Genomic DNA, 20,054 nt, shown 5'->3' on the forward strand with positions numbered 1-20,054 from the left:
GGTTAAACATAGCAAACAGTGCATTAGATGGTTCCTATAGAGGAAACCTTTAAAGAATGGGAAAAGCTGGGCATGATTGTGCACACCTGTAAGCCCAGAGGCTCTGGAGGCTGAGGCAGGAGGATTGCAGGTTTGAAGCCAGGCTCAGCAACTTAGCAAGGATCTCAACAACTTAGTGAGGCTCTAAGCAACTTAATGAGACTGTGTCTCAAAGGAAAAAGAACCAGGAATGTGGGTTAGTGGTTAAGCACCCTTGAGTTCAATTCCTGATACCAAAGAAAAAGGGGAAAAAAAGAAAGAAAAGAATGGAAAAAAATTATATTTAGTTACAAATCCAAACTTCTATCACAATAGAAGTTTTAAATCACAAATTAACTTTATTCTTTTTTATTATAAAAACATTACGGACATAAAGAAATAAAAAGGAAATACAACTTAAGGAAAGACAATGAAAGTGAGTCTCCTTTCTACCCCAGATTCTGCTCGTTTCTTAGAGCTAACTTCTTTCATCAGTGTTTTAACATATTCTCTTTTTTAATTCCACCTGGGTATTGTTTATTAATTGTTTCTTGAGATTTTTTTCCACATACACACATTTAGGCCTTCTTTTTGACAGCTGCATAGTATCCTGTTCGTTGCATGGCTGTTCCATGGTGGGTTCAATCAGTCCTCTGTTGATGAACACATAGGGTAATTTAATTTTGTTTATTTATCTAGTTATTACCACAATGCTAAACAAGCATCCTCATGGCCCTGATAATAAACTTTACTGAGTAGAAAATACACATAAAAAATTCCTAGAAATAGAAATGCCTGTTCAAAGAGCATACACATTTCAAGTTTTGAAAGATATTGCCAAATTGCCCTCCAAAATGATTGCACCAATTTATATTCCTGCTAACGGTGCCCGAGAGAGCCTCAAACAGCAAGCTTAAATAAATCCTTTGAAGAAAGATGCATACTGACTTCATTACAAAGCTGGTATTCCTTTGTAATGTAACTACCTTCTAATTTACTTGTTTTAGAAACCTGAATATTTACCAAAGTTGAGCTGAAGCCAGGGTACAGTTACAGCTGAAGTATTCGTCCTCTCTGAATTGAGTGGCCAGGCTCTTCCTCCTATACAGAATATTCAGCTCCTGCTGCAGCACGTGCCCCTCTCACTTCCAGTCCACTGAGACTCACTGCAACCTAACCTTCTACTGTACAGTTACCAAAACAGGAAGTCCCTGTTGTGCATGGACACCATTTCCAGTATGTGTTATGTTTCATTCATTCCAAGTTTATGGTTTAACTCATTCAGTCCAAACTTTCATGGCCAAGTGATTTTTTTCTGGGCACTTGAACAGTTGCTTTCTGTAAGGTTGGGCTTTATCCCCCAAAAAATAGATGTATTGAGCTCACCAGTTGTTAATCACATGATGTCTTCAGAGATGTATTCTTTCAAGTACATTCCTGGGGCTGGATCTTAGGAAGACAGCAGCCTAGTCGATGTGCATAATCAACTAACCAACTAGTAACCAGCATTAGGTCTACTGCAAGGACCAAACCAGCTGTGTGGGTAAAACCCCAGTCTTCCTGAAAACCAGGACCAAGGAAGTCTTCTGATGTGAATACATCCGGCTTTGCAAACTTCATTGCATCTTATTTTCATGATCTAGACTGTCAGCAGTAAAAGCAGAAAGATTGGACTTGGCAAGTACAGGCAGATTTTGCCACATTGCATATGTAGAAGGTGTTAAATGGCAGCAGAAGGCAAATTGTGGATGCTTCTTTTTGTCTGTTTCTGACATCCCTAGGGCTGAAAATGCTAAGTTGCCTTCATCAGTCAAACTTGAATACTGTTATTACAAATGAATAATTCACACACACACACACACACACACACACAGCTTTCTCTTTAAAAAAATTTTTTTTAAAGTGAGAGTGTGTTATACCAGGGGGTTGATGTGTTCGATTAAGCATGGTAAGTCTCTCATGGTTAAATCTGAAATGAATTGAATCATCTCATTTTTAATCATGGGCCTCTAAGCCTTGAGTTAAGGACTCTAAGTATGTGCTGACATTTCCATTGCAAACCCACATTTCAAAGGTAATTTGTAGGTACCAGATTACAATGTAAAGTTGAGGATTAAAAAAAAAAAAACAGAAACTAGGAATTTAAGACCAATTCACAGACACATGAAATCCAGGTGACAACAAATGATATATGTACACAAAATAGTGGCTACCACTGCATAAATTTTTAGCCAAATCTAAAATTTTTCACTACACTTAAATAATTAGGTAATGTGTGAAGAAGAATCACAAGAAGAATCAGAAGAAATAATTGTTTCCCTAGGTTCTGCTTTTTTTACACATAGGTCACAGTAATTATTCAATGCATATTTAATTAGCATCTACTATTTCCTAGGGGCTGTGAACAAATCAAAACTCTCCCCAGATGAATAGATTAATGTCACCACTCATTTACAAAGAGACCTACCCGTGATCAAGTCTTGACAAACTGAGTTGGAAGAGACCTTTTCCAACTATGAAGTCAAAGTTGGGTTAAATGTTGGCAGGTCTTCAAATATGAGGTCTGCCTTATTAGTAAAGTGATTGTTTACCTTAGATATCTGCAGGGTTTAAGGGACAGAAACAGAAGGAAGATGTTTAAAGCTTATATCTGGCAGACCCTTCCTGGCTCAGAATTCCAAAACTGAGAATCAGACAAACCTCTTTGAAACTTTGTGTGAGCCATTTATGTCTCTGTAATATGAAATAGAAAAGTTCAGAAAATTAAGTTCCTAAAGCAATAAAACTTAGGTGACCTAAAGGATAAAGAACATCAGCTCTCAATCTGTGTCAGTCAGCCAAGTTGGCCCTTTTCCTGAAAACACAGTACTCTGCAATCCTGCTGTGAGTTTTTTGGTTGTAAAATTCCAGTTTTTCCTGAACTTTATCAGATATCATTTCTTAAAGAAAGAATATCCAAACAGAAAGACATTAACTCAGACTTAGGAATTTTAACCAAAACATTAACCAAGCAGAGAGGCTGATGAGTTTCCTGGGATGTGCCTCTGAGCTCTCCTCCTTTCTCTATCCACCACCCGAAAGGGAAACTCAGAATAGTTTCCTACAGCCAACAGTTGAAGCACCTCCCCCCTACCCACCCACTCACATCTTCTTTATTTTTTGCACAAAGGTTGCTATTCTTATAAACAGAGAACCATCCTGGACAGTAAGTACTAGGGGGACATATACAGCAACCTTGTGCTCCAGGGCCGTGCATGTTAGCAGGGGAGAGGGTCAGTAAAGTATCTATGAGGCTCTGTGACCACTGCCATGATAGTCAGATATCAGGATGCTGCAATAGAAGGAAGGGGCTCAAGGAAATTTTCCTGAAGAATAAGTTGCCTAAAGCAGAATCTCGAAAGGGAGTAAGACAAGCAAGTGAGTAGGAAGCACTCTAAGCCACAGGAAGGGTAAGCTGAGGGGGATGCAGGAGATGAAGCTGAAAACCAGGAGACTAATTAAGATGCTGAAGCCAACATTCAGGTTGGAAGACTTGGAACAAAAGAGTTCAAAGGTAGAGTAAAAAGAATTTGGCAACTAATTGGATATTGGCAACAGGGAAATCTCTAGGATGGCTGGGAAAAATTGGGAGTAGAAAACACAAGCAAAATTCAGATTCCTAGGAAGAAGAACAATGTGTGAAATTTGGGCATGTTTATTGTCTGTCAGAGGAACTTCCAAGAGAAAGTGTTCAAAGTCTGCAGGAGAAGAGGGTCTGGACACTCAGGTAATGGTCAACTGGGTCCTCTGGAGAGCAAGTGAGGAGTGAGGAAGAGAAAAGTCAGGGAGGGAGCCCTGAGAAATACCAACATTTAAAGGGAACTCTTAGGAATTCTTGAAATAGAAGAGGAGAGGTGAGGAATACCAGATACCACTGAGAAATTAAGTCACATGGAGGCAAAAAGTGGCAGAAGGCAGATCCCTTGGAGTAATGCTGGCAGGTGCCAGAGGCAGAGTTAGTATTATAAAAATGGAGACAAAGAAGTAGAGGCACCAGTGGAGATGGCTCTTTTGAGAGGCACAGTTGCAAAGGGCAGGTAAGAAAGGGAAATGCCAGCAGGAAATCTGAAATCAAGAGAAAAGCTCCAAAATTGAGAGACGTGATTATGATCATGTTGCACGGGGGAAAGGGAAGACTGCAGATTGAAGATGACAGATTCCACAAAATTTATGGGGAGACCAGAAATTGAAAACATAAAGAAAAGATAAAATATCAGTCTTTTGAATACCAGCCTTTTCTAAACATTGGAAATATTTCAAAATATTTGCAAAATCAAGCTTGTATTTCCCAATTACAAGGTGACCCTCCTAGGGAGTATGATAGAACCAATTCATATTTAGACAGATCCATTTGTACGTGGCCACAAATGTCCTTCTTAATGAACACCATTAAGGAAAGACTTAATAAGGAGATCCAGTTGCTCCTTTCATTATGCAATCGGTTTAGCCACCAATTGAGATATAATTAATTAATTACAGAAACTACTCTTATGATTGTGTCTAAATAAAATGACAATCAAATTATGTTAATCATCTCTATTATGTGGTTCATTCACAAAGCATTTGTTAAAGACACTTTACTTTATCACAATAGTAGCTTCATTTTCATTCATATCATGGCTGTATAATAAATGGTTTACATGTTGTTTCACAAAAATTAGAAAAAATAATTTGGAAACTATATTTCAAAAACAGATTTAGGGCTAAATTAAAATTCTATGTTCTTAGTTTTTTTGTTTGTTTGTTTAAATTATTATCATTGCTGTTTCTTTTTTAAGAATAGAAATCAAGCCAGCCCCTATTAGATAACATAAACTGTTGCACAAAGACAGTTTGTGGAATGGGAAGAGGCTCCGTGCTCCCCAGCTGCTAGGTGGTAAGAGAAGCTTTCAGTTTTGTTCTCTGAGCATCCAGACCCCTCCCAAAAAGGCCTCTGCCATCAGAAAACAAATCTGAAGTCCTTGTTACTATTCTTTTTTTCACTCCAGGCTATGAACTCCACAAGGGCAGCAAGCAGCTGAATCTACCTTGTTCACCGAATTATGTACCCAGTACATAGCACAAGTTTGCTTAATATTTGCAGTGTGGAAGATTGTTTGTGACTTGTACTGGCTTGAAAGGAAGCTCAGTTTCCCAAGAGAGCTGATTATAAGAAGTTTCACTGCAATCTGGGAGTGTGTGATAAGCCAGACATTATTCTAAGATATGTGTTGAGGGATACCAAGATGGTGGGGAAAAGGTCCCTTCCCCAGAGAAGAGTGCCCTCTGGTGGGCAAAGTAATCATGTGAGCTGCAAGCCGATTTGTGTGTGAAGTGCCCTGAGAATGATGAATTCCCCACATTCTCTGATGGAAAGGAGGGGTGTGGGTATCCATAGAGAAACCTTCAGGTTTTTCTGACAAAAAAAGCGACCTGGTAAAGGAAGAGGAGCCAAGGCCCAGCTTTCTCTCCCCTGCTCTTTAAAGTGCTCACTGAACCTCCTCCTCTATCACATGAGCTCCTTTCTGCACCCATTATGTTGGCCCTGAACTTGTGCCAAAGAGGGACAACTGATGTGCCCCTCTGCCTTCACCACTGAAGTATAAGTAACCAGTACACCCCATTTTCTTCTATTTACTTCTAGAAAATTTCTACAGTCTTAGGACCCTTAGCTCAATGAGAAAGTAGCACTGGACAGGTACTAGAAGAAGGTGAGCAGTGAGCCCCATGGATTCCTGGGTGAGGAGCATTCCAGGCAGAGGAAACCAGCCAAATGCCATGATTCAGGGACAGGATGATGCACAGTGTTTTCACAAGGAGCAAGGAGACCAACATGGTTGGAGCAGAGTCAGCAAGGCAAGGGAGTAGGGATGAGGTCAAGGCAATCAGGGAAAGCCTCACTGGATAGAATCTCGCAGGTCTTGACTTTCACATTGACCTGAAGAGCCATTCCAGGATTATGCACAGAGAAGAGAGTACATGATCCACACTACTTACCCCTAAGCGTTCTGGGGTGAGTAGCGTCCTTGAGCTTGAGGGGAGAAGAGGTAAGGGTAGAGGGGTACCCTCAGACCAAACAAATTGCCCCCAAGAGACTTGTTGCTGGTGGAGCCCAGGGGTAACCTGCTAAGGAAAAACAAGTGGGCAGACTCTGAAATATTTTGAAAATAGAGACACCATAGTTGTTGATTGATAGCATGTGGAAGGTAGAAGAAAGAGGAGTCCAGGATGACCCCACAGTGCCACATCACTTCCATCGCCTTGTCACAGTGACAATGGCCTGTCTGCTGATCTGAGTCTGAAGAAAAGGTAAATTCAGGTGCACTTCTGCCTTTGAAGCTACCTGCGAAGCCACAAACTTCAGAGAAAGACAAGACAGGCAGACTGAAAACACAAAAATAGATCTTAAAAGACTTATTTTCAAACTTTCCCTTCTGTTTTGTTTTTTGCTTTTTTCTCCCAAACCACAGGCTGCACACGGAGGGGTGTGTGGTAGCTCCCTTTGCATCTATCTCTTTTGTCCCTTTTCTTTTTCTTTTCTTTTCTTTTTTTTTTTTTTTCTTTTCTGTGTTGCTGATGCTCCAGAATGTTTCATAGCAGCCTGGAGTTAATCAGATCACCAAACCAAAGGGTTCTTTTTGCCTATTACAGGCTTGGTGGAAAAGATGTGAAGGAATGTATAAAGGGCTGTTTTAATTAATTAACAACAGAACAGAGGTCAAATTATTTCCTTTGAGTGAACAGACCCTCCGAAGGATTTTTTGCACTGCAGCATGGGTTTCTGTTTCATCTCAGAGTGATTTGGTCAAAGATTTTGATTGCCAGTTTTTCTAAATTCATTCTTATTCACATTGGGCTTTATGCTTTGATCTTTTCCTTGCATGCTTCCTTACCACCCCCTCAACACACACTCCTCTGAGGACACTCAGCTGGTACTCTTGCAAATTTCAGACCAAGCTAATCTATATTAAAATTATACACTAGGTTTTGACGTAGGTGCCTCACGATTTGAGCAGAGTTTGCTATTTCTGCGATTTCTAAGTATACAAATATCTGTAGCTATATAAAAATTCAACACCTTAAGGATTTACACCACAACAGAGCATATTTTTTAAGGTAGCCTTAAAACATGTTAAAAATCGCTCATTCGTTCACCTTGAAAAGTACTAAAAAAAAAAAAACCTTGATTCCTTATCACCAAGCACAAAAAGTTGCACAAATGTTCCTTAGATCAGTTCTTCTGTGCCATCCTTTACAGCAACCTGGCATCTGTGCCTAAAATTTGGAGCTGATTTTTGAAGAATTCTGTGAAATCTGAGCACCAATCCTACAAAGTCTTAGTATGTTACTAGGTCTGGATGTGGCTGATTCTCCAGTCCTGTATGCATGTACTAAAAGAAGAGAAAATAACAATAGTCCTCCTAAAGCAGTTTGGGGCCTTACCACCAGTGCCCTTGAGTTTTTTGTTGATTTGTTTCTCTTTTCCTTCTTATTGACAGTTTTCCAGTGCTACACACTGTGATGTGCCCTTTCCACACTTTTTTTTTTTCGTTTGTAGACTTATGTTTAACTCATGAGCCAATACCCTTGGAAACCCCAGTTCAGAAATGAGAAAAATGATGATCAGAATTATGCAGGAACATGCCAAAAATCACCCAGCAGAACTTGGGCTTGGACTCAGACCTACCTGCCTCTGAATATCTTCCATTTAACCACAATACTGTGCTGTCCCCACCACACACATCCTGCTTGCTCTCCCCAGCTTGTGACTTGGAGCAGAACAGGTCCTCCAAGTGCCATGTCTCCCTACCCCAAGACAAGAGGGTCATTTTGAAAACCACAGGTTCTGTGCTGGTTTCTACCCCAGAGACTTCATCCTCATTCTTGTCCTGTGAGCCTCATACTTGGCATTTCTCAGAAGCTACCCTAGAGTGTCCACGGGTTGTCCACAGGGCTGGAATGAGCATACCATCTTCCAGGAGCATGTGTGTGTGCTGAATTCTGAAGGTCAGCCCTCGATTGCTGCCTTTCTAGAAACTAATCTCCAAGAGGAAATCCTTTCAGGCTGTAGAGCAGTATCATCGGCACTTAGAATGTAGAATGGTTGTCAGTTCAGGATAGTAGGGAAAAACAATGGTCAGGAAAAGAAGCTGAAAGGAAGAAGTTGAAATCTAGGGAAAATATAGTTCTCCAACCAGCCTCAGCTGCTTTGCTTTTTGCACATAGGAATCCCAAGAGAAAGCAAACAAGGTGAATCCCTTCTACTTTTCAACAACAGAGGAAATCTGAGATGCTGCTACAGTGGAAAAAAAAATACTAACACAGTCCAAAAACCCTATCTGATCTGAAAAATGCTTGAGAAGCTACAGAATCTCAGTTTTAGAATCTTTTCCTATTATGTTCACATAGTTCTCCTTTGGAGAATTTAGGAAAACCCACCCTATGTGTTAGTAACACTGTACTGAAGGAAACTTCTAGCAGAGTAAGTAAGCTGTATCCTCACAATTTCAGTTTCCCTTTTTTAAACATTTCTCTCTGGCACACACCTAAGCTCTGAAAAGATTCTTGTAACCACAAACAATAGGCAATTCACTAGTTTCTAGCAGATATGTTCTCTGCCCTCATTCTTGACTTTAGGACTTTGTTTGGATTGGGTTATTATCTCAGGTTTTATTTCCACAGGCTTGTTCCCTCTTCTGAATTCTTTCCTACTATATTATTATTATTTTATATATAATTTTAAAATAGCAAATGTTGATCATCTTTATTTCATAGAGCTGCAGAATGATCTAAGTTCAAAGAACAACCCTGACACCAAAGAGTGCGTTTGTGAGAAACATCATCTCCAACGACATTTCAGAATCTCCTTTTTACTTTCTAGTCTGAAAATCATGTGCTCTGGGGACTTGTTGGAATTGTCTTCCATGGGGAGTAACCCTTCTTTAGGCATAAGGTTGCAGGGTTACTGAAGACCACTCTTATGATCTGTTTGGGCCTCAGAAAAGTCTAGATCTGGCAGCCAGACAAGTGCCTCGCCTCTGCACCGCTTGGGCAACTTCCACGCATCTCAACCCATGTCCCCACTCCTTCCTGTTTTTCTTCTTTTTCTCTTTTTTCTTTCTTCCTTGCTCTCTTACCACCTCTGTTTCCTAGCCTTGTTTCCTTTCCCTTTTTCTTCCTACAGTTTACCCAGGAGATTAAATAGAAACAACCAAATTCAAACTAGCTTCCAGGTTGTTGCCCTCAGGCTGACCTTCAGCAATCCTCAAAGATGGATGCCATACCCACCTCCCCATCCTTCCTTCTCCTCCCTTCTGCAGCCCACACGGCAGACTGACCTGCATTTTCTGTGTACGGTATTTCCCTCGATGCTGCCTTTGAGAACACACCCTGGGCTGCACATTCTTTGCCTAGAGGTTGCCTTGGTGTAGTAAGGTGTCTAGCTTCATGGCTAATGGAACCATGAGCAGAAAGACCCTACCTTTGCCACCTTCACCCGTGGAGCTTACAGGTTCTGTTACTCCCAACCAGTTATACACGTCACCACTGCAACCACATACCATGATTTCCATTCATGGGAGGGAAAGGTAGTGGATACCAACCTGCCATGTTCCATCCTAGGAGGACAGTCTCTCCAGGAGGAACATTTTGGTTTGGTTTGGTTTGGTTTGGTTTGGTTCTAACTAGAAAAATGGAATGGGAAGCCCTGTTAACATGCTGCTAGGGAACACAGCCAACTAAAACTGCCTCATGGGAAAATTACAGGAGTCATGGCATTTTGAAGAACTCATCAAATCTGAATGATCGGTTGTTTTAAAATGAGAATCATTTGCACCTTGGGTGTTCCCAAGGAAGAAAATCAAAGATAAAAGACAGAGAAATGTGCTTTCTCCCCAAGCTACATTTTTGCATGCTAATTTTCTGTGCTTGTTGCATGCCTTTACCCTTTGTGTCAATAATGAAGAAGATGTGTTCCACTTGTGGCACAGCTGTTTAAAATGATTGTTTGGGGAGGGTATTTTTTCTAGCGCCTTTCCTAAAGAATCTCAGCACCAGCATTACTTGCCATGCTTGGGTGATCAATCTTTGCTTTAAATCCCCAAATGGAACCAGTTGCCTCCTTAGTGCTTTAACTGCAGCAGACTTGGCTGATCTGGAAAGCTCAGGGATGCCTGTTCTAACTCATTTAAAAACTACAATGTTAATTGTGATAAAAACTTGAAAGTCAACATCAAATCAAAGGACTCCCAGGCTTGGCATTGCTTCCCAACCCATTGTCAAAAGCTGACGTGGGATGAGCATTTAATTCCAGAGAAATGTCTGTGCCTCCAGAGCAGCTCTGTTTCTTTACACCTGTTTTGGAACTCCGCAGTAAGGAAAGTTTTAGTGATGCTTGATGCTTTGGATTATTTGTAAGCAATGAGAAGGGAGGGAAGAGGTCCAAGTCACACCTTTCATCCAAGCTCCTGCAGCTTGAGGTCCTCAGAGAACCAGGCTGAAGATCCCACACAGGTAAGAAATTATGGGTCCTGCAGGTCACAGGGCATTAGGTTGGACAGGATGGTGTGGTCACTGCAACAGGACAGCAGAACTGAAGAAGGCATGTGCTTTTCCAGGAGTCCCCCTTTACCACCAGACTCTTTATCTTCCTCTCACTTTGTCTCCTTCCCACCACTCTCTCTTGCTTCAGGGAGGTTCAGAGAAAAGGCCTCAATTCTCCACAAGATCGCCAAGAAGAAATGCCAAGTGGATGAGAACGAGAGGCAGAATGGGGCTGCCAATCACGTGGGTGAGTGCAAGGAGACCCCATCTCATTCCCTTCCTGGGGGCAGGGAGAGGAGCGGAGAGGCAGGGCGGAGCGTGGGCACCACTCACTCAGTGCCCACATAGACACCTGAGGTCGGCCCTGTCCTGGACATGGACCCCTCTTCCCCACATGGATCCATGGCAGGAAAGGACACAGTGTGTCACCAATAACTCTAGAAGTTGAAGGAGAGTAAATTGATTCTAGCCAACTCCCAGTCAGGCACTACCCTTCAGGAGTAGAAAATGGGTTCACTTCATGGTTTCCATGTAAAGGAGACACACACACAAGCGTCATCTAATAACCAAAGGTGAGGATCCCCCTCTGAAATGTCAACCAGATTTTATACTTAGGACATTGCTTGCAGCACTTCCGTTAAATTACCCCTTGGTCACTCCCTGTGTGACAGAGCACCTTTGGATCGAGACCACCTCTTCTTTCTCAAGAATTCAGTAGTACCAGCCCAGGTCTCTTTTGGCTGACTTTTCCAGAGCTCCTGTGTGACCAGATTGTGACATTCAGGCATCTTATTTTAACTTGGAACATGATGTTCCTCCTCTCCTGTCTGTAACTGTAATACAGTTCTCTAATTCTAAATTCAAACTAAATTTAACCTAATCTGGATCTATGCTATAAACGAAGCTATTGCCCAAGTAACTAAAATTATCTACAGACAAAATTCAAGTGTTGTACTCAAAATACATGACACTCTGTAGAAGAGCCTTTCCCTCTCCTTTTATTCTGACTTGTAGCTCAGGGAAATTTTGGGACAAGAAACAGTCAATATTCGACTGGGTATGAAAAGAAAAACTGAACAAAAATCGGCTAAAATGTTAACAATGGAGATATCTTGAAGTCAGGACTAAGAACTGTATATTTTGTCTGCTTCTTTATGCTTCTGTGAACTTGGACACTTTTTTTTAGAATAAGTGTATTTTTCCTTTGTATTATAAAAATGTAAAACCATGCTACAAAAATCCATTGCCCAGGATAAGTTATGCTTGTAATATTCAAGTTCAATTATACAATCTATTTTTTCTTCTCCCCTTGATTTCTCTTTTGTGGAATGATGTTCCTTGGAGTAAAAGACTTAGATGTCTGGACTCCGGCTTGTCCTCCTCCTATTGAATGGTGGCCCTTAGGTGTGGGTTGAATCTTCTATGAGGAGGTGGGACACAGAACTCCAAGGAGCCTTGAAATGTCAATTGGGTCTGTGAATGACTTTGTAACTAAAAAATAGTGTGTGTCTAAAATCCAAGCTTTCAAAGTTAAGTCCAAGATTTATTTTTATCTTTTCCTTGGTGACAAATCCTCCGCCTTAAGTGTGAAAGTACTTCCTAAGCTAAGATGTGCATCCTCGAGTTAGGTGTTAGGCCTGGTGGGTGGTTTCATGTCTATCCCTGGATGCTTTTATTCCCCTTTGGTGTCCAGAATCCTGTGTCGCTAGGAGCAAGTTTGGCCATGGCAGGCAGACCCTGAGGGTTATCACTTCAGCCAGTACACTCCCCCAAACAGGGTTTTAATACTCCCCAAAGTACTTAGTAATCAAACTTACGTAGATAAACAGGCACAACCACACACCACAAGACATCACCTCCAAATCACTGTCACTGTTAAAAACATGGACAGATAAAATAAAATTGAGTTTCTATGGCTTTCCATATTTAAATCTACTTATACCTCTGTATGCCACAACTAAAGGCACTTCCTATGATTTTCAGTGTTGGGCAGCTTCAAACACAACAATTTTTATGTACCTTTCAAATTATTTTCTTCTCTATAAATATCAGAAACTTTTAGTTCTTCTGAAGTTACCAGAAAAAAAAATTTTTTTTGATACCCCATGAGCAGTGTGATCCTGCTTGTATCTGACACTAGTGAGCCTTTGGAAGGTTCCAGCAACCCAAACAGTGCACCACACAGCCTCATTCTCTCCTGAAGCCCAGGGCCTGACCCCACACAGCGTGTGGTTCCAATAGGAACCTTTTTATTTCCTTCCCACTAAAGTCCCAGTTGACCCCGGCGGTGCTTGACCACTGATCACCTGGAGGTGCTTCTCTTAGTCCTAGAAAAAAAATCTAATAAAAGGCAGACACTGTAACGGGGCTCACATTCTTTTTTTTAATTTATTTTTATTGTAAACAAACAGGATACATCTTGTTTCTCTGTTTGTACATGAAGTAGAGGCATACCATTTGTGTAATCATACATTTATATAGGGTAATCGTTTTTGATTCATTCTGTTATTTCCCCCCCACACCCCTCCCACCCCTCTTTTCCCTGGGGTTCACATTCTTTGTCTCTGCTTTCTTGTTCTGCACCAGGCACTATGCCAAGTGCTTTATATGCATTTTCTTATTCAATCTTTACAGAAATGCCCTGTAGTCATGGTGTTGTGGGTGGAAGTAGCAGTAGTAGTAGTAATAATTGTAATACTATTAGCATCACCTCAATTTCAGTTGAGGAAACCAAATCTCAGCGAGGTTAAGTCACTTGCTAAGGGGTCACACAGCAGCATAAGCTGTAGAGTGAGGTGATGAACACAGGCCTGTCTGGTTCCCAGTGTCACAGAGCCCAGTGTTCAACCATAACCCTCAAGTCACTTCTCAACTCTTGGAGGAAAACTTGTCTTTGTACTTGCTGACCCAGGGCTCCACTGTAGCCAACCACTCCCTCACTCAGGACTTGGGCCTCTCTGGCTTGCCTGGCTCGCCTTTGCCTGGCCTGCAGTGGGCAGCTCGGGTGAGAGATGTGCTCAGTAGCATTCTCCAGGCATGGTGAGAAGGGCCAGCTTGCCAAGCCTGTCTTCCCAGTGAACACCAAGGCACTGGCCGCGTTTCTGCTCACAGAGCCTGAGAGAAGTAGCTGAAGGCACTAGGCCTTGGAGATCCAGCAGGTAAGGTTGCCGAAACCCCGAGGAAGGAGGAGACTTGCCTAAGACAACACCTCATAGTGGCAGAGGAGCCAGGTGTCCAGTGCAATGTGCAAGATCCCACTGTGAGAAAACACTGAGGGATGTGCTCCAGAGGGTGAACAACAGCGTGTGGTTGGGTGTGGCTTTGGTTATTAAATGTCTGCACTTGTGTTTTGAATGGCTAGCTTGCCTCTGTTAGAGAGGGACATGCCATGGGCCCTGAGGACCACAGTGTGGCTCAGTGGGGCAGCACTTGCCTAGCATGTGCAAGGGCCTGGGTTCCATCCCCAGCCCCACAGAAAAAGGAAAGGAGAGGTAGCTTTCCCGGGGTTGAAGGGCACACAAGCTGACATCGTGCCAGTGCAAACCAAAGCCCAGTCAAGGAACAGGGAGGGCAGTATGCTAGAAGGCACGGGGAAGGGCGATGGTAAGGCCCTTGCCAGTTGGCCAATGCCAGCCCCAGACCCCAGACCCACTGTCTTCTCTCCAGCCCAGCATTGTGGGAAGTTCTTTTTCAATGTCGCACTTTACCGCCATTGATTCCATTGTTTTCTTTATGCGTGTGTTTAAATTGTGTCACAGAAAAAATCGAACTTCCAAATAGCACAAGCACAGAAGTTGAAATGACACCATCCAGCGATGGTTCGGAACCTGTACAAAACGGAAATCTCTCCCACAGCATTGAAGCTGCAGAAGCCCAGGTAAGGCCTCTTTCCATTGCTCTTCTGGGTTGCTGCTCTTACCGATGTCAGGGCCTAGCAGCACAAGCCCTGCATCCTCCCTGGAGGCCCCAGCTCCTAGTTGGGTGGACACCAAGTAGGGTCTTATTCATCCTGGTGTGTGTTTCCCACCCCAGGGACCCACATGTGTCAAGCCCTACATGTATGGAATGAACACATACATTTCTAAGCCACTGTATCTCAAGGTGAAGTTGGAAGACATATGTATCAGAATCTCCTGGAGATGAAAATGCAGATCTTAATGTTTGATACAAAGTTTGACAGCTACTGCCATGTAATCCTTTCTCTGTGCCTTTAAGGTCAGAGTTAAACATCAGAGAAACCATAGTCATCCTGCTTCCTGAAGTGAATCCTCTTTGGGTTTCCCTATCCCTATATGGGAAATGAATACTCTCTGACCCAACCCAGTGTTCACTGGCACAACCAATTGAGATGTTCCTCCCACAGGAGTAATACCTGATGTTTATCAAACACTCACCATAGGCCACAGTTTTGGCACGGGCACTTTATGTATCTTATTCCCTTTCCACTTCACAGCTTAAGGTGTGGACATTAGTGTTTCCGTTTTACTAGTTGATGAAGCTGCCACTCGGGGAGATGAAGTAGTTAGTTGGGGTTACCTAGCTTGCAGGCAGTGAGCTGAGATTTGATCTCAGGAGCATCTAAATGCAGCACCTGGACCATTCCCATCATGCAACACGGCCTCTGAACCACAGTTGCTCAAAATAGGCAGAATCATAGTGATACTTGTTAGATTTCTGGAGTTGCCCAGGAAAGTCAATGCTGCTATCCCAGAATTGCACTTTGAGTAGCATTAGCCTAACATTCGAAACCCACTCTCTCCTTTTCTTTTTTTATGCACATGTATTTTTATATTTTGTGGGGGGACAGGGTGGTAAATACCTAAGAGTCAAATGCCTGGGTCATTGGGTAGGGGTATGTTTAGTTTAGTTTTGTTTTTATTTTGATTCATTGCACACAAATGGGATACAACTATTGTTTCTCTGGTTGTACACAAAGTAGAATCACACCATTTGTGTAATCATACATGTACATAGGGTAATGATGTTTGTCTCATTCTATTATTTTTCCTTCCCTCTGCCCCCTCCCCACCCCTCACTTTCCTCTATACAATCCATCCTTCCTCTATTTTTGCCTCCCTCCCTCCTCACGTTATGTATCATCATCCATTTATCAGAGAAATCATTTGGCCTTTGGTTTTTGGGGTTCGACTTATTTCACTTAGCATAATGTTCTCCAACTCCATCTATTTGCCTGCAAATGCCATAATTTTATTCTTCTTTATAGATGAATAATATTCCATTGTGTATATATACCACAGTTTCTTTATACATTCATCTATTGAAGGGCATCTAGGTTAATTCCATAATATAGCTATTGTGAATTGAGCAGCTATGAACATTGATGTGGCTGCATCACTGTAATATGCTGATTTTAAATCCTTTGGGTATAGGCCAAGGAGTGGGATACCTGGGTCAAATGGTGGTTCCATTCCAAGTTTTCTAAGGAATCTCCACACTGTTTTCCAGAGTGGCTTCACCAATTTGCAACCCCACCAGCAATGTATGAGCATACCTTTTTCCCCACATCCTCACCAACACCTATTGTTGCTTGTATTCTTGAAAATTGCCATTCTAATTGGGGTGAGATGGAATCTTAGGGTAGTTTTGATTTGCATTTCTCTTATTACTAGAGATGTTGAACATTTTTTCATATATCTGTTGATTGCTTGTAGATCTTCTTCTGTGAATTATCTGTTCATTTCCTTAGCCCATTTATTGACCGGGTTATTTGTATTCTTTGTGTAAACTTTTTTGAGTTCTTTATAGATTCTGGAAATTAGTGCTCTATCTGAAGTGTGAGTGGCAAAGATTTTCTCCCACTCTGTAGGCTCTCTCTTCCCATTGCTGATAGTTTCCTTTGCTGAGAGAAAACTTTTTAGTTTGAATCTATCCCAGTTATTGATTCTTGCTTTTATTTCTTGTGCTATGGGAGTCCTGTTAAGGATGTCTGTTCCTAAGGTCGACATGATGAAGATTTGGACCTACTTTTTCTTCTCTTAGGTGTAGGGTCTGTAGTCTAATTCCTTGATCCATTTTGAGTTGAGTTTTGTGCAGGGCGAGAGATAGGGGGTTTAGTTTCATTTTGCTGCATATGGATTTCCAGTTGACAGAATTTTCCCAATGAGCTGAAAAGTTGCTCACAAATAGAAACCAGATCACAGCCAAAATATTCCAGCACTCTCTTCTCCTTTATACCAGGAAGTGCTCTGCTGTAGAAGGAGTCCATACTGTTTCAGAAGAAAACATGTTGATTATTGTCTGCTGTGCTTATTTCCTGATAGGATTTGTGAGGAAAATTTCTTCATTTAAAGGAAAGGACAAAGAGGCTGCTGCTCTTTCTGCCCTTGTCTCCCCTGCCTTCCAGGCGCCTGGCCCTCCTGCCCAGAGCCCTGTAGTCCCTCCGCATTAGCCCAAGAGTGAGCTGGCAGGGCAGCTTATGTCCACATGGATAAGCAGCATGTGGCAGCAGGAGGCAGGCCCCAAGGACATCTGGCTGCCCTTGGGGCTGGCACAGTCACAGGTGTGCGGAGGGCAGCCTCATCACCATGCCTGTCCATCTGGCTGCAGAGGGACATCTGTGCCCCTGCTAGGGAGGCCCTTGCTGCAGGGGAGGGAGAGAATCTCAGCTGACAGGGAGGACACTGAGCAGAGTTGGGCTCCCAGGTCCCAGCGCAGGGACTCAGGGCAGGTCTGTGCAACACGCTGGTACTCTCAGACCTCAAGAGCAAACAGACCTTCAAAGAGCCATCCCACCATGGCTGACTGCAGGATGGCCTGGTGGTGAATTCCAGTTCTGCCAGGGGGGAACTTACAAACCTCACTGAGCTTTTGTTTCCTCACTGAGGTAATTATAAGGACTAAATGAGATAATATAAGAAAGCACTTAGCACAGAGATAGAGGCTAAACCGTATCTTATGTGTTCATACTTGACGTTTAAACACCATTCAAGGTGCCCCTTTCCTGAAGAAATTTGTTGTAGGTATTGAAAAGGTTTTGTGTATATGTCTGATGTTTGATATTCAGGATATAAATAAATCAACCAAAAGCATTTGTGATCGATAACTATTTATGGCCTGGTGAGATCATGGAGGTCTGTAAAAAGTGCTCTGGGAGCTGACAGGGAAGAAATTGATCCTAGCTCAGGAAGGTATAAAAACTCCCATCACCTGATCAGAAAATTTTGTTTGTTCATTTGCATCAGACAACGTACTAGGCACTGGGATGTCCATGTGTCCCGGCAGAATCAGGACTGTAAATATAAACCAGTATGATTACAGATGCCACATGGACCACGGAGAAAACAAAGTGGGGGGGGGGCTGTCCCTGGAGGGTGGGGGAGGCCCCATAGAGGAGGGGGCATCCAAACTGACACTGTACCTCCGGAAGGAGCCAGCCAGAAGGGCAGCACCCAGAAAGGCAGAAATGGATGTGGCTAGCTTGAGGAACAGAAAAACTTGTGTGACTGGAGAGGAGGGAAGGAAGGAAGGAAGGTGGTGGAGAGCAATGACGTCAGAGAACAGGTGGGCCCAGCTAGTGAGCTTTGGAGACCAGAATAGGGGAGCTGTGAAGGACTCGAACAGTGCAGTGGCAGCATCAGATGTTTTATAGGAAGTTCACTCTTTTAGAAGGGACAAGAAGGAGTCAGAATAGAAAACAAAGGGGTACCGGCAGGCAAGGTAAGAACCTGCTGGTCCCGAGATTGGCTCGCTGGCGCATGGGTCAGATCTGGCCTGTAGCCTGTCTTTGTATGACCCATGAGTGGTTTTTACATTTTTAAAACATCTTTTTAAGAAGGAAGCAACAGCAGCATATGTAACAGAGACCATATGGAACTCAAAGCCTGAAATATTTACTGTCTGGCCCTTTATAGAAAAAAAAAAGCTGTCCATTCCTAATATAGACCATCTGCAGTCTTTAAAGAAAGAGGAAAATAAGATGAAGAAATGGGAAAACTCTTCATGTTCTGATTTGGAATTATCTTCAATACATGTTGTTAAGTGAAAAGGGCAACATGCCAAATTGTATTCTAGACCATAGGATAGTAGAGTATACTATGTTTGCATACTGAAAAAGGAGGGAAATAGTGTATAAGCATTTGCTTGGGGTGCTATTGTAAAAACTAATCATGCAATTACCTCCCGAGCAGGGACCTGTGCAACAGGGAACTTAGGTGAGAGGCTCCTCAATACACACCCTCTGTGGCTTTGAATTTTGAACCAAATAACTGTGGTGCCTATTCCAAAAAAGTAACAACAATTTAAAAAATGGGTTAAATTAAAACAGAATCAGTGTTTTTAATCACTGAAGCAGAGACTCTGGAGACAGACCATTTGAGTTTAAATCCTAGTTCTTCTCTTGACCAGCTGTATGACCTTGCACAACTTACCTAACCTCTCTGTTGTCCATTTTTCCTCTGTGAAATAGACATAGCAGCATCTATCATAGCAATCTTGTGAGGGTCAATTGCTCCTAGAACAGTTTGGTACACAGTAAGCTCGGTATTGGTGTTTGCTATTATTAGGAGTACTTAGGAAAATCTTTTTTAAATGGCTATTAAGTAGCCCAGCGGACAAGGCTTTAGACCAAGTGTTGGTGGTGGAATGAGTAGCAGGGCACATTTGAGAGCTATTTCTGAGCCAGAATTGAGAAGAGTTGGTAATAAATTGGTCACAGTAGTCAACAAGAAAAGAAGGCTGTAGACGGTGCAGAGGTTTCAAGGCAGGGAAAACTGTGCGATGGGATGAATTAGGGCCAGGATTCCAGAGTCAGAAAAAAGATGTGCAGCAGGAACATTCAGGCCACCTGAAGCATAGCCCCTGCAGAAGTGATTCAGTGCCTATGTGTTCTGTTAGTTTTATTTATTTCCAAGTTGTATTTTTATCGAGCTACATGATGAATGAGGTGTGTATCCCAACTCTATTAATAGAAATTATGAGCCCCGTGCACCACAAGCTATCGCTGGTATTCTCCTGAGAGTTTACCCTGTCTCATTAATTAAACTGCTGTTTTAAAACCCTATTTACAAGTGAACTAATTTCACATTGACACCTCGTCTCTGAATGGTTTTTCCAGTACAGACTTTACCCAGGCAATGAAGAGCGTTTTAAGAATATTCTCAGATAGAGGACACAAACCCCTGTGCAGAAGGGAGGTTGCTTCATTTATATATTCTGTGGAACTAAGAAATACTTTGACTTTTTAAATGGTTCAGTGCTAATTATCCTCTCCCAAACTGCAGGCATAATGTGTTGACTCCGGCACAGAGAAATTACCAACCTTCCCAAATGTTTTCAAAGTTGAGAACTTAACCAGGTTTGAAAGACACTTCAAAGAAATGTGCTCTCCCACCAGAACCCAGCATTTTCCTACTTTTTAATTTTGCCTATCTAGACAACAGACAGGTGATGGCACTTGGCCCACATATGCCACGGGGCAATCTCCCTGGCTGCATCAGGATCCCCACTGCTGTGACACA

The 20,054-nt window shown here is 42.3% G+C and overlaps 1 protein-coding gene across 4 annotated transcripts in view; it reads left to right on the top strand.

Moving 5' to 3' along the window:
- The window catches only part of Slc24a2 (solute carrier family 24 member 2), a 215,745-nt gene that overhangs the window by 165,045 nt on the left and 30,646 nt on the right, over nucleotides 1-20,054 (top strand). For all 4 annotated transcript variants that reach the window (XM_047524979.1, XM_047524978.1, XM_047524981.1 and 1 more), the window contains 2 exons: nucleotides 10,727-10,825; nucleotides 14,337-14,455. In XM_047524979.1, coding sequence (XP_047380935.1) covers nucleotides 10,727-10,825; nucleotides 14,337-14,455 — 218 coding nt within the window. The remainder of the gene's footprint in view (nucleotides 1-10,726; nucleotides 10,826-14,336; nucleotides 14,456-20,054) is intronic.

This window comes from Sciurus carolinensis, chromosome 14, assembly GCF_902686445.1.
Source record: "Sciurus carolinensis chromosome 14, mSciCar1.2, whole genome shotgun sequence".
In the NCBI taxonomy this organism is placed as follows: Eukaryota; Metazoa; Chordata; class Mammalia; order Rodentia; family Sciuridae; genus Sciurus; species Sciurus carolinensis.